Source organism: Miniopterus natalensis, chromosome 1 (assembly GCF_054644295.1).
Source record: "Miniopterus natalensis isolate mMinNat1 chromosome 1, mMinNat1.hap1, whole genome shotgun sequence".
Taxonomy (NCBI): domain Eukaryota; kingdom Metazoa; phylum Chordata; class Mammalia; order Chiroptera; family Miniopteridae; genus Miniopterus; species Miniopterus natalensis.
The window spans coordinates 47,167,467-47,181,572 of NC_142081.1; the positions used below are offsets into that span (position 1 = coordinate 47,167,467).

The following is a 14,106-nucleotide window of genomic DNA, read 5'->3' on the forward strand; positions in this document are numbered from 1 at the left end:
CAAAGGTAGAATCCTAAAAACTTCTACATCGAAACACCATGAACTATATTAAAAGGCAAGTAACACACTAAAACAGTAACAAAAGATGGGCATCTTCATTTATAAAGAACGTATAAATCAATATATCACAAACTCTCCAAGAGAATATAGGATATGAATTTGCAATCCCCAAAAGAATGTATATAATGGTAAATAAATATGAAAAAAACCACTCAACCTTCATTAAGTAATCAAAGAAACACCAATTTTACAGGTAATCCTTTTCTGCAACTATTCAATTTGCAAATATTTGAAACAGCTATTTTCAATTCTGGTTGTTTGATATATTGCTAGTGGGAATGTGATAGGACACAATCTTTCTGATGAGTGATATACATCAAGATTCTCAAAAACTTACCTTTCACCTAGCAATTTCACTTCTAGAAAATGATCTTCTGGAAATAAGTCATTTTGTACAGATGTGATTCTTTTAAGATGTTGATAGCATCATTTACAGTTACATTATAATTAACAAACTGTTAAACACTAAGTTGATTTTAAGTTATAGTTCACCCATAAAATGCAGTATTCTGCAGCTATCTAAAATGCAAATCTCTTAATATGGAAAAATGTTTACAATATATAGAACAGACAATGAGTTAATGTATAGTATGACTGCACAATTGAAAATATAAATGGATAGCTATGCATAGAAAAAATATGCAAAAGTACATATATCCAAGTATTCACAGAAGCTCTCTCTGGGTAGTAGAATTACGGGGATTGTGTGTGTATGAATGTGAACCCTTCCACATTACCCAACTTTCCAGACATAACATATATCATTCCATTCTATAATAAAAGAACATCAAAATTTTATGTTGTGAAATCATTCACTATGAGTTTTAAAAACTGAAAATAATGAAACTGTTAGCTCAATAGTTTTAATTTGCTTTTCTGCGGGGGATGGGGGATGGAAAGCAGAAGCTGCACCTGGAAGTGCACAATACAGAACTGAGCCCTTCCTCTCCAGAAAATACATCTGACCTAAATGTATTTTCCATAAAATTACATATATGAAAAGTCTCTTTTAAAGTAAATTTAATTAAGCACCAGTAAAACATCACCCTTAATATTTTAAGTAGCTCTAATTAATATTTTATTCTTGCTTTCAACACTGTGTAAAAGCTCCAACATATTTAAGAAATCTTTGACAACGTAAGAGTTAATTTTTTCTGGAGACAATCATATAACCCTATAAACATGTATATATAGATTGAGGTTTCTGTAGCCTACGTATGTATGCTTCTTTGGGGGGGAAATGTATTGACGATAATTCAACTGTAGCTTAAAAACAAAAAAACTGGTTTTCTTACCAAACTGAATCTATCATCTGCTAAGAGCAATGAACTCAAGTCAGGTCAAACATAAAAACATCTACTCCCTTCACTTTCATCAGTCACTTAGGCTTTCCTGTATTTCATGTTACTCTGGGCAAAGCTGGTCATTTAGAAAGACCATCCACCCTCCAGTAACAACTAAAATAAGTAGTTATACACAATCTTGGACTGAGCAGGTTGGCATCCCTAACCCCCATGTTGTTCAAGGGTCAACTGTACTCCTTATTTGAAACCAGAAGATAGATAACATCCTTCCAAGGGAAGACAGAGGAAACAAACATTTAAGCATTTTTTGTGTCTGCCTAGGTATTTCACATCCAATACCTCAATAACCCAGGCAAACATGCATAAAATTCTTTAGACCGCTCCCTTCATTACTCAAAAGAAGAGGGAACTAGATCTTCCTAATTCATTTTAGGTGATGCCTGGGACAACTAAATATTTCACTGAAAGGGATGTAATAAATGCTACTTGATACAGGTAAAAAGAAGGGAAAAAAGCAATCACCTGCTTTCATTTGGCTTAGAGAAAAAAATGTGCTCTACTATATACTAAAATATCAGACAACACATAACATACTGCAAAACTTTAATACAATGTGGTTAAACACAATATTCAAATATTAAACTTTTCCAGTACATGAAAGTTATCTTCTGAAAGACGAACTATTTTTATAGCTACCGTTGTGTAACTTTATAAAATTCTTTCCCTCCACGTCTGACACTGATCTTGATACTTGTTAGAAAGTCTGATGTTAAGAAAAGGACATCTAAACAGGCAGAGAGTCAGGAGAGTATCCCAATGCCCATCTTCAGAATTCACCATCAGAGGACTGATCGTCATCTTCATCCCTTACTTCTCGGTATTTCCTCGAAGTCTCCCCTTCTGGATTATAGCTCTGCATTTTAATATTCAGTCTTTCAGCTAATTTCTGTGCTGCGAGCTTGGCTTGCATCTCCTTTAAAATAAAACGCAAGCAAAAAGTTACACACTCACATCTTTTCCCTACAATTTTTCAACGGGAAGTCATTTAAACAGAATTGGAAATAAAGGGGCATGCCACTGCACTTAGTGCTCTCCAGCAATGTAACCAGCCTGACAGCTGCGTCTACACAGACACAACAGGGCTATGCTGTGAGAGCTATCAGCCTGCTACAGCTGTAGTTACAGATGTCCATTAGTAAAGTGCATGGAACTATCCCACCTCTTCACGAGAAACTGAGTAACCAGCTCAGCACTACAAACAGTTATAAACATGGATATATTTTTAAGTATGTGGGCACACACGTGTGTATATACAAATTCACAGAATAATACAAGCTACCAAATGTCAAAAATCACTAATGCTGTGCTGATTCTCCAACTGACAATCATCTTTCCTAGATTAAATCATGGCTTCTAGGCTTATGAGTTATATTTCAATGCCACAATGAAAATCAAAAGATTAATACTAAAACGCTATCTTTCTCCAAATAAAGCCCCATGGAAATTACTATGCAGCAAAATGTCCAAATAAATTCCAGATATTGGGAATGTGCTTATACACACTGCAGGATACAACCGCCGACTGATGGTAGGTGCCAACTTCTTTAGGTCCATCCCCTCAGGTCATGAACATTATGGAAAAGTAGGACTGAAGTGGGAGCTGCTACTACTACTACTCTGCCAAGAAAGTCAACTTCAAACTGTAGGGTGCAATTCAACTTAAAAATGTCTTAGAACAGGCATTTTAGACCATACGGACCATTTAAAAAGCAATTCTTCAATGTTACTGTTGTAAGTAGGCAATAATTTTAATGCACTGAGAGGAAGAAAAAATGGTTTTAAAAAGGAGTGCCTTAAAAATGCCAACCGAGGCCAACTGAGCTTTTATTAAAAGCCAAGGCAGAACAGTAGAATGGTTTTGTATGAACTGGTGCGTAAGACCTGATAAAAATCTAACAGCAATATTAGAAAGTTAGGGTGTTGTTTTCCTGGAGGCTCAAATCATTACTAAATGTAACAAACCCTTTCTTTTCTCACTGTGGTTCTCACACATACTTTCTTCCATCTCGTTATTCTGTACACAAATTGTCAATATACATGTTTAAGGTTCTATGTAGAACATACAAATGTTTGAAGACAGTCCTATGCAAACTCAATTAAGTCACTATAAGTTGGCGATTCTTCTCTCTTCACAAGGGCCTGCAGATTAGATTTTTAAGCTTAGTGTCCAATTGTCCGTTGGCAACGAAACACTGTTCCCCCTCTCCTTTTATGCTCTCCCATGTACTGCAGGAGATGGGAACCAGAAACCACATTTCCATTTCTCTTTGCAAGGTTCTCGGTTAGATTCCAACACTGAGAAGCTCTCGCATGGGTTTTACAAGGTAGAAGACACCAGAAGTGATACTACTACTATCCTACCAGCATGGGCTTTCAGAGATGTGAAATTTTGCAGTGGTCTCCTCGCATTTCCTGGAGAATACCAGTTTGATATTGCAGGTAGCTGTGATCATCTCCAGCTGCTGCCTGCAGTTCTAGCAACTTCATGACTCTGAAAACACATCTGAGAGCTAATGGCATCCACCAGCCATTTCTCTAGCACCTAATCACTTCTGTTAAATCCCATCTTCCTGAAATAAATTCTGACTTATGTAAGCAGCATCCAACACACAGACAGGAAACAACCCTCTTCAATACCTCATAACTCTGTTGCTGTTGTTGCTGAAGTGCCAAAGATTCTTCTATGGAGAGCAGCTGTGTAGGCATATGGTGTAGTGGCAGCAGCCGAGCTGCTGTGATGTCATCAAGATGCTGCTTATCCCTGCGCCGCCTTTCCTCTGAGGAAACAGGAGGGCCTCTTCTCTGCTCATGACCAGATGAGTCATTCTGTTGTGATGGTAGCCTGAAGGAGGGAAAACTTACGTTATGCCATCTTTCTATAGACGTACATCCACCACACTCGCACACACAAAAGTGGCCTTCAACTGTAGCTCTTTGCCCTTTCCTTCTCTCTTCAAACCTTATACTTTAACTGAAGCTACCTTTTCATTCAAAAAACATTTGCAAAGGGGCTTACTATGTATTAGAGAGAAATAAACTTGTCAACTGTTTCAGTGCAATACAGGGTGAGGCAAAAGTAGGTTTACATGTTGTGAGTACACAAAAGTTTCTTCTTGTATTATTAATTATTGTACTATTTTCCATACAAACAACTGCAAACCTACTTTTGCCCCACCCATATTATATCACAGGTACCATGATTCACATCTATACTTGGTACATGGGAACATGAAGAAGGAAATGGCCAGTTCTAATGGGAGACAGGGAGGTTGTCAGAAAAGCTTCAAGGTGAAATCTGAGGAGTCCTGGAATAGTGCTCTCCAAGTAAGTGAGGGAGGAGGGCATCCCAGCTGGGAGTGAGAGGCACATGGCTACAGCACACAGGAAGTGCAAGAGGGAGAGAGTAGAGAAAAGGTAGACAAGCCTGGGAAGCAGGCTGGGTCCAGACCACAGTGAAGAGCTCTATTCTATGTAACAGGTTCCGATGTGCATTTTACAAATTTTACTCTCGCAGCAGTGGACAAGATGAACTGGTAAAGAGTTAAGACTGGAGACTGGAACAGACCATAGTTATAGCCCAAGAGAGAGAGGAAGAAGGCAAGAGTGATTAGCGACAAAGGTCAAGGAAATACATTACGCAGGTCTTCATGGCTAGACGATAAGGAGATGAGGAAAAAGGAAGACACCTTGGGGGAAATGAGGTGACACTAATAACTTAGAGAATATGGAAAAGGTCAGTTGGGGAAGAAAGGAGTTCCACTTTCCACATGATAAGCCTGAAGTGCCATGAACACCTGCATAGGTCACATTTCATAAATAACTGGCAGTGTAAATCTGAAGTTCTAGAAAGACCTGAGCTAGAGGTAGATGAAGGGCAGCCTCTGGCATCCAGGTAGTAATGGAGCCAGAAGATATAGGAGGCCAAGGGAAGAGCAAAACAGAAGCCAAAGACACTACCTTTCCCACTTTGCAACCTCCACGCTGCTGCTCATTCTCCCCTCAATCCTCATCGGCCTATGGCCTGCTAACTAGCAAGGTGCAGCCTTTCCTGACCTGCTCTAACTACAGGGGAGCTTTCTTTTCAATTTCCTTAACACTTGGTAGCCCTCACTGCTATTCCCTTCCCCACTCCCACTTCCAGCTGAATGGCCCTAATACAAAACTAGGATCAGGGTATTATTCTCTGTTGTATTTACTGACTAGATTATGCTTCTGGTTTCCTGTCTTCCCAGCAGTGAGGAAAGACACTTCTTTGCACACAAGATGAGAGTTAACTTAACAAAAGATTACTTTTTATTCCTAACTAAAAATTAATGTAACATTAATCCTGGTTTTCTGGATGAAAGAAATAAAATGTTTTGAGGTTAAATTGGGGTAGGATTAAACTTTAAAGTCTCTTTATAATAATAAAAATGGTTTTAGGTATTTTTAACTAGAGGTCTTCAGTTTTTCAAAGATAGGCAATAGTGGTTAGACTTTGTATCTGATAATGCTACATCCTTGTAAATCTAGACTGGTACCAGCGGCTATTCCCAGATTTGAATGTCACATTTGCATACAAGTAATAGTCTTTTCTCTTCAAAGAGCTTTTCTTTCTCTGGAAAGCTCAGAAACAAAACTAGGAAAAGGAATTTAGAAGCAGGGTTAGTTTGCCCCTCCTGCCCTCCCTAATCTGTTTTCACTTTTTTTTTTAACCCCTCCTCAGCTTCCTTCCCCTAAAGTTGTTACAGTTTAATGTTCTTTCAAGTGTGCAAGCCTTGGGTCCTCGCCTAGATCCTAAACTCTTTGATGAGCAGAATCTTTACTTCTGTGTCCCCATTGCTACATCCAGTGAACACACACATATTTTTTGCTGAGAAAGTCTATCAGCTCCTGCAATTGCTTTTTCTTTGGCTGACAGTCTAATCAAAGGGGGAGCTGTATACCAGAAAATGGTTCTGAAAAAAATGTCATAATAAATTCTGCTTATTATGAAAAACTGGCTAAGTATCCTCAATCTTAACACTCCATCTGCTATTTAAAATGTTTTCAATTATTTGGATAAAATATTAAAGTATTTTTCAACATGAATCCTCCGCTCCAGCCAGGCCAGTCTGTTTCCACAATACGCTCATTCCTAACTACAAGTAGTTCTCACTGAAAGTCCACTGAACTTAAAGCATTCTCCCAATTTTGGGGGTTTAACAAATATTATGTTCCTGTGACAGGTGTTTCCACGGATACTTACACATTGGTTTTAAATTTACGTGGTGGGGGCACTGGGTTTTTGGCTCGCATGTCTAGCACTTCCATGTAATGAGGTTTCTTCTGTGTCCCACTATGAAGGCCTGTCAAGTTCTCAGTCCTCATGTTTTCTTCTGTGCGTTGTTCATCTGGGTCTGCAATTGTGATCCTTTGTAACCTATCAACAAACAGGTTGTCGGAGCTGCTAGAATTATCTTCTGCTTGACCTGACACAAGATGCTGAGGGAGACGCTCACTGGCTTCAGGTGAAGAAGGCAGACTGGCTCTGCTGGTGGAAGCTGGGTACTTGTTCACTGTGTGCCCAACCTGGGAAGCCTCTTCATCACTTCTGTGACTAGAATGTACAAGTCCCTGTTGGGAGGTTGTTTTAGATGATGTGATGTTATCTACACAATAGCCAGGAACTAGTGATGAAGTATCAAGTATCTGGTCAGAATTCTGAGCCTTATCTGCGTCCACGTCAACTGCAATTGCTTTTTGCTTTAGCTTATAGTCTAAACTAACAGGATGAAACAGTTCACTTTTTCCTCTAACTTCTTCACATTCTGCAATGGCAGCTCTCAGTTTGGCAACAGAGTCTAAAACTTTTTTACCGTTGTCGGGCAATCTGCAAATGAATTTTCTGTCAAATGGAAAAGACATGAATACATTAGAGCCATGTTTTTAAACTTGAGATATAAAGACAAAGCCTTATTTTCAAAAAAAATCAATCTTTAAGTTAAAAATCTGACTTCCAACTGCCCCAAAGCAGGACTGTAATTACCCAAATACCCCCAAACAAGGGGATCCAGAGAGAATAGGGAATATGCGTCATGTGTCTCATCTAATTAGAATTTCAGCAAAAGTATTTTAAGTACCTAATACTTATATAAGATTTTCCAAAAATCAACAGTTTTTAAAGTATGATCTCCAAGACCTTCCTGGGCAGGGAGGTGGATGGGTCTGCAAGGCCAAAGTATTTCCATAATGCTAAGACACTACTTGCCATTTTCACTCTCATTTTCTCACATGAGTACACTGGAGTCTTCCAAAAGCCACAGGATATGTGATTACCATTGTTCTGCTGGCTAATAGAATGTGTGAGCTTATGTATTCTTGTGTTTTAAAGATTTCTCACTTGTAATTTCTAATACATTGACAAATATCAATAGATATAACACATAAAACAAGAGCCCTTCAGGATACTTAATAAGTCTTAAGAGTAGAAAGGGGTCCGTCCTGAGACCAAAAAGTTAATTTGCTGCTATAGATTAAAAACCCATTCTCACAAGGTCAAAATACTTGTGTCTACTAAGAAGCTCCCAAGGGATCATTTGTCCCTTTTGCTGACGGTTTCTTTTCTGATTCCCCTTGTGTTAGCCATACAATAAATGGGGAGGGAAGGTTACATCTCAGGCCCTATATTATCTCTGACACTACATTCATTCCCATAATTTCCACTATTAACATCCCCTCCAGGTGAGATTCCTGTATTTTCCTAGCTTTCTCCTTTCTTGAGCCTCCTGACCACTTCTCCAGCTCTTAACTCTAACTCTCCGGTCAACTAGGCTCCCCTAATTAAAAACCACCTCGGGTCTATTCCACTCCCCGTTTGCCTACTTTTATTAATGGCTCTCCAGACAGGCTACAAACCTCAGCCATCTCAGTCAACTACCTATTCAAGTTATTTCAAGCCCAATGTCGTTTCCCCAACCCCCTTTCCAGCTCACTTTCTTACAACCTCCTTCTTGGGAACCTCTACTGTCTTCAGCCTCTTATTCCTTCAAAGCACCCTGCACCAAGCTAATTGAGGCTCCCTTTTAAAATCGAGTTCAATATACCTTGCTAAAATCCACTAAGTCCACCAACTCAGTGAGGCTCAAACTTTCTCTGCCTAAAAAGCCCTTCTTTATATCCCACTCTTTATATCCCAGGGTTCCTGTAGAAACAGAATCTAGAGGTGAAATTGGCAAGATGTTTGGGGCACGGTTTAGGGTAGGGTTGGGCAGGGGGTGGAAAACAAAAGGATTTAGGTACAAACCCTCATTTTTAGCGAGTAAAGAAAACCAACGCGGCTGAGGAGGAGCTGCCACGCTCCGCCGCGGTTCCGCGCCCGAGCCAAGCCCGCGGGCGGCAGCGCCGGGCCAGGACGGGCGGGCTTGCGGCTATAGGCCGACCGCTCGCCCACGGGGCAGGACCGCAGCTGCCTGAGGCAAGGTCACCTTCCAGGCGACGGCACGGGGGTGGGGAAGGGAGGGACGCGTCCCAGGCCGCCCGAACCGAAAGAGTCGGGCGGTGACTCGGAGGGACCCAAGCTTACTCGTTGCGCAAAAGTCTCTCCTGGCGCTTCAACATCTCCCGCAGCTCCGCCAAACTCCGCTGCCCCAAGTCCTCGGGAGCTTGCGGCTCGAAGCCGCGGGGCAGCGAGGACATTCTGCGGGGGCTGAAGCTGGCGAGGCGGCGGGCACTCGTCTTCCTCGGCAGCCTCCGCTGCTAGCGCCGGATCCGCGGCCGGCGGGGACTCCGGGGCACTAGCGGGAGTCGCCATTTTCCCGGAAGGACAGGTCTTATTCGAGCCGAATCGAGCTTTATTGAAACGCCGGAAACAAACACAGACAAGGAGAAGGGGGTGTCGGGAGGAGCTCGTAGGGGCGGAAGTGACGGAGGGTGACGTCACTCCTGGCTGGGCGCGGGTTCACACGGTTTGTCACGTCTCTGTGCAGCGGCACTTTAGCTGTCGATTCAAAAAGTGTTTACGCCGTGCCCCCGTCACCCCAACAGCCCCTGCGGTTGTGGAGCTTACGGAGTGGTGAGGGGGCAGACGTTAATCAGGTAACAGTAAGACAATGTAGTGGTAAGGTGGGTGTGGGCGCCGGGGAAGGTGCGAACTGTAAGTCGAAACCTGAGTGGAGCCCGCCGTCGGTGAGGTTGGGGAATGTGCAGGACAGGGCTTGGGCCGCCCTGGCCGATGGTGTGGAGTCCTCAGATGTTAAAAACTGGAAGGATCCTTCGAGACCATCAGCTTTTCTTAATGGGACTCTGGCATGTGGACCATTTGCGGCCCTGCCTCTGGCATTGCGTGTCTGGCTTGAGAGCCTCTCTCTGACGATTTCAGGTTTGGCCTATAGAAAAACAGACGCAAACACCAAAGTAAATATTCCAGTGTGCTTTCAAACTCAGATGACCAGCTGCTCTTTCTACAACACCAATTTGAAAATCCTCTTCGCTTTATGCCTATTTCCAAAATGTTTAGAATTGCTGAAAGGTGTTTTGTTTTGTTTTAAGGCTGTTGAAAAAAGGAAGGCAGCATAATAAGCTAGTTCTTACCCTGCCTTTTTTTTTTTTTTTAATATATCTTTATTGATTTCAGAGAGAGGAAGGGAGAGGGAGAGAGAGCTGAAACAGTGATGAGAGTCGTCATCGATCGCTGCCTCCTGCACGCCCTTACCCTATCTTTATAGTTCAGCTACCAGAGCTATACCCCAAAGGAAAGAGTAGAAAGTATGCAAGAATCACAATAAATATCAATTGGGAGGGTTGAACGCCCCCATAATTTCCAACACGGCCTCTCAACTTTTTGAAACGGAAATTTTAACTTTCTCAATCCTATGTAAGGTGCTACAATAAACACAGCAATTCCCTCCTAATCAGAAGCACTAGGTAAAATCTGAAGCTACTCTGGGGAGCATAGTTGAAGCCACTTCTGTGTCCTCCCACACTCGTGCATTCTGATCAGATTAACTGATGTATCAAATTCTCAACATAAGCCTGCTTTCAAGGACTTTAATAGCCTGCTCTTGTCCTAGCTAAATAAGAAATACTTGAGTAAAACCCTTAGTTCAAGTAGTTGTCCCCAGGCAAGCTAATCCAAAACCTCCTTCATCTTCTGCCTGGGCTGCAGCTGAGGCCTTTATTACTCCACAGTAGTGAACCCCTTCTTCTGACCCTGGACCACAGGTGTGCTCAAGGCAAGGATACCTTTCTGTCAAGCCTCAGAATTTTGCCGCCAGCTGTTTCACTCTTGTGAAAGGCTGTCCCTTTTCCCCTAGCCCATTATAAATCTTAGCTCAAGTTTCACCTCCTCCCTAGATTATTACAACCCAAACTTCTCTCTTTTGAGCATAACTACAGCACTTAGTTGAGTCAGAACCTCACTACATGAAGCATGTTATACTTCTCCAGTTGTGTTATGCATGGTGATTTCTTTATCCTTTCTAATAAAATTGTAAAGTCAGGAAATTCTGTAAGGGGCTATGTTTGTACTTTCTGTCTCCCTAATGCATATTGATTCAATTTCCCTCTCATTTTTCTTTCTGCCTTTCCACCATATATCTCTTCCTCTTAATGAAATGCCCCATTCATATATACAAGTTTAAGCTTTTTATGTAAGTATTAACCATAATGACTGTGGAGATATTTTCTGTGGCATGGGATGGAATCTTTTATACAATCTGGCTTAGGACTTCAAGATGTCATAATAAATATCTGAATTCGTAACAACACCCATACACAAACTTTCTAGTTCTAGGTTTTGCATATATAATGATGAATGAGATAAGTTTCCTGCCACACTCAAACTTGCGTTCTGTCAGATAGTATAAATGCCAAACAGAGATTTAATCAGGTGATGTGATAAGGAGTGACTGAGGTTGGTTTTTCTTAGGAGGTAATTTATAAGCTGAGAGCTGAATGACAAGAAGCAATTAGCCATGGAAAAATCTGACATAAAAGCATCCCAAGTAGAGAGAAGAGCAACTACTAAGGCTCTATAAGGAAGAAGAGCTCAGCATGTCCAAATAGCAAACAAATAAAAGGACAGGGCTAGATGTTGCAGGCCTTTGTAGACAAGGATATGGAGATTAAATTTTATTCCAAAAGAAAAGGGAAGCCATCTGTCACTGGCAGCCTCTACGATAACCCCACCAGTCCTGCCCTGGTGTAATCCCCTCCCACTGAATATGGGCTGGACTTACTGATGTGCTTCTAACAAAGATAATATGGTCAAAGGGATACAAGTGGTAAAAGTGATGGAGTGTCACTTCAATTAGATTATAAAACATTTAAACAGACATTTCACCAAAGATGTACATATAAAAGTACACAAGAGGGGACCAATGTTATTAGCCATTAGGAAAATGCAAATTAGAAACAGTGAGATCCTACTACACAACTATCACAACGTCTGAAATTAGACTGACCATACCAAGTGTTGGAGAGGATGTGCAGCAAGTAGAAGTCTTAGTACACTGCTAATGTGAATGCAAAGCAGCACAGCCACTTTTGAAAACAGTTTGGTAGTTTCTTAAAAGCTGCCATATGACCCAGCCATTCCTCAGCTAGGTTTTTGCCCAGGAGAAATGAAAGTATGTCCATACGAATACTTGTACATAAAAGTTGATAGCAACTTCATTTGGAATAGCCCCAAATTGGAAAGAACTCAGTGTCCATCACTGGGTGAATGATAAATCATGGTGTGCCCAAATGATTGAATACTATAGTAAATGCAACTTCGGTGCATCTCAGTGATACTCAGTGAAAGAAGCCAGAAAAAAAAAAAAAAAAAAAGTACATACTGTATGATTCCATTGATATAAAATTCTAAAAAATGCAAACTAATCTGTAGTGACTGAAAGCAGGTCAGTGGTTGCCTAGGAATGAGGGGTGGCAGGGAAAGGCTGGAAGGAAGGATTACCAAGGGGCAGGAGGAAACTTTTTGGGATGATGGGAATGTTTATTGTTTTGATGAGTCACAACTTAGCTCACTGTACACTTAAAGTATGTCCAGTGTACAGCGTGTCAGTTATACCCCCAATAAAGTTGTTAAAAGTGCCCCTCTTCCTTTTTCAGAGATTAGCTACCTCAGAGCCTTAGCTATACTCTCTGCACCAAGGAGCAGTTTTTAGTCTTTTTCCTCCTCGCTGCATCTGACCCTATTGACCACTTTCTCTTTGAAATTCTCTCCTACCATAAAAATTTTGTTACCTATTTTTCCAGGATTCTCAACTCTGGAGTTTTTGTTCTGGGACTAAAATTAGAATCAGGGTAAGGGCCTGACCACCTGGCTCTCCCAATGATTTCTTAGGTTCTACTTGTCCAAAACTGAACTTATATTTTCCTCCTCCAACCCACTCTTCCTTTTAAAATTCCCACTGTTTAATGGCATTGCCATTCACCTAGTTGCCCTAACCAGAAACTGGGTTTTCATACCTATTCTTTTTCCCTCAACCCAACTGATCATGAAATCCTGCAGCCTAAACACCTTCGTCTCTGTATACTCTCCCTCTTGCCAACCTTTCAGCACCTCCCCATACACCCATCGCTGCCTCCATTGTCTCTGTCCAAGCCCTTGAGTGAACTACTATAATAGCTCCTAAAAGATCTCCCTACCTGTAGCCAAAGCTGCCCTGTTCCTCTGCTGTCAGATAGTTTTTTTTGCTTAAACCTAATTTTGCTTCCTTCACTTGAAATACTGACATGGAAAACACCAATATCAATGTAGCAGAGACTGTAAGTGTTCAATTCCACACTTGTTGGGCCTTTCAGCACACAGAGATGGTCTTGCCATCACGTTGGGAGTAATGGAAGGTGGGTGGGGGGTACTGCAAGGGGCCAGGCAGAAGCATGCCCAGTCTCTCTGCCTAGAACTGACCATAGTGGCAGTGCTTATGTGGCCATCGTGGCAGCGGTTTGTGAGGCAAGTATAAATAAAATATTTAACCCACCACCTGCCAAGTGGCAGGAACTTGGGCAGCAGAATGATGGTTAGTGGGAGGTTAGACCCAAAAGAGAATTTAAAGGAGTGGATAGTCAGATATGGAAATCAGACAAGGTCATTAGAAACAGTGATCACCAACAAAAGAGCCTGTGATGGTTAATTTTATGTGTTGACTTGCCTACGTCACAGTGCCCAGATATTTGGTCAAACATTATTCTAGATGTTTCTGTGAAGGTATTTTTTGGTTGAGATTAACATTCAAATCAGTAGACTGCAAGTAAAGCAGATTGCCCTCCATAATGTGAGTGGGCCTCGTCCAATCAATTAAGCCTTTGCCAGAACAAAGACTGACTTCCCCTGAGCAAGAAGGAATTCTACCAGCAGATACCCTTCAGACTGGAACTGTAACAGTGGTTCTTCCCTGGGTCTCCAGCCTGCTGGCCTACCTTGAGGTGATAATCACATGAACCAATTCCTCAAAATGAGAGATTCATTTTACAGAGTCCAATAGCATTAATCTGTTAGGAAAATCAAGGCTTGATTGATGCCTGGACCTCAGGGTGAGAGAGTTGACCAGGAGAGGGAAGGCTAGTTTTTGCTCTGCCCCCTGCTATGTGCTCAGCACGTGGAGCAGAGATGGGAACCGAGGGTCACAAACAAATTCAAAGGAAATTCTATTTTCTTTCCTGTTGTTGTTTTTTAAGCATCCATTTGGGAATGGAACATGCTGAACTTTCAAACAAA

The 14,106-nt window shown here is 41.5% G+C and overlaps 1 protein-coding gene across 1 annotated transcript; it reads right to left on the minus strand.

Annotated features, from left to right (window-relative positions):
• Positions 1-1,121: 1,121 nt before the first annotated feature.
• Positions 1,122-9,153, minus strand: POLR2M (RNA polymerase II subunit M). The gene is made up of 4 exons (XM_087821265.1): positions 8,968-9,153; positions 6,652-7,290; positions 4,062-4,266; positions 1,122-2,337 (listed from the first exon to the last, which is right to left on the minus strand). The coding sequence occupies exons 1-4, from the start codon at positions 9,078-9,080 to the stop codon at positions 2,191-2,193; spliced, it is 1,104 nt and encodes a 367-aa protein (XP_087677391.1). The 5' UTR covers positions 9,081-9,153; the 3' UTR covers positions 1,122-2,190.
• Positions 9,154-14,106: the final 4,953 nt, after the last annotated feature.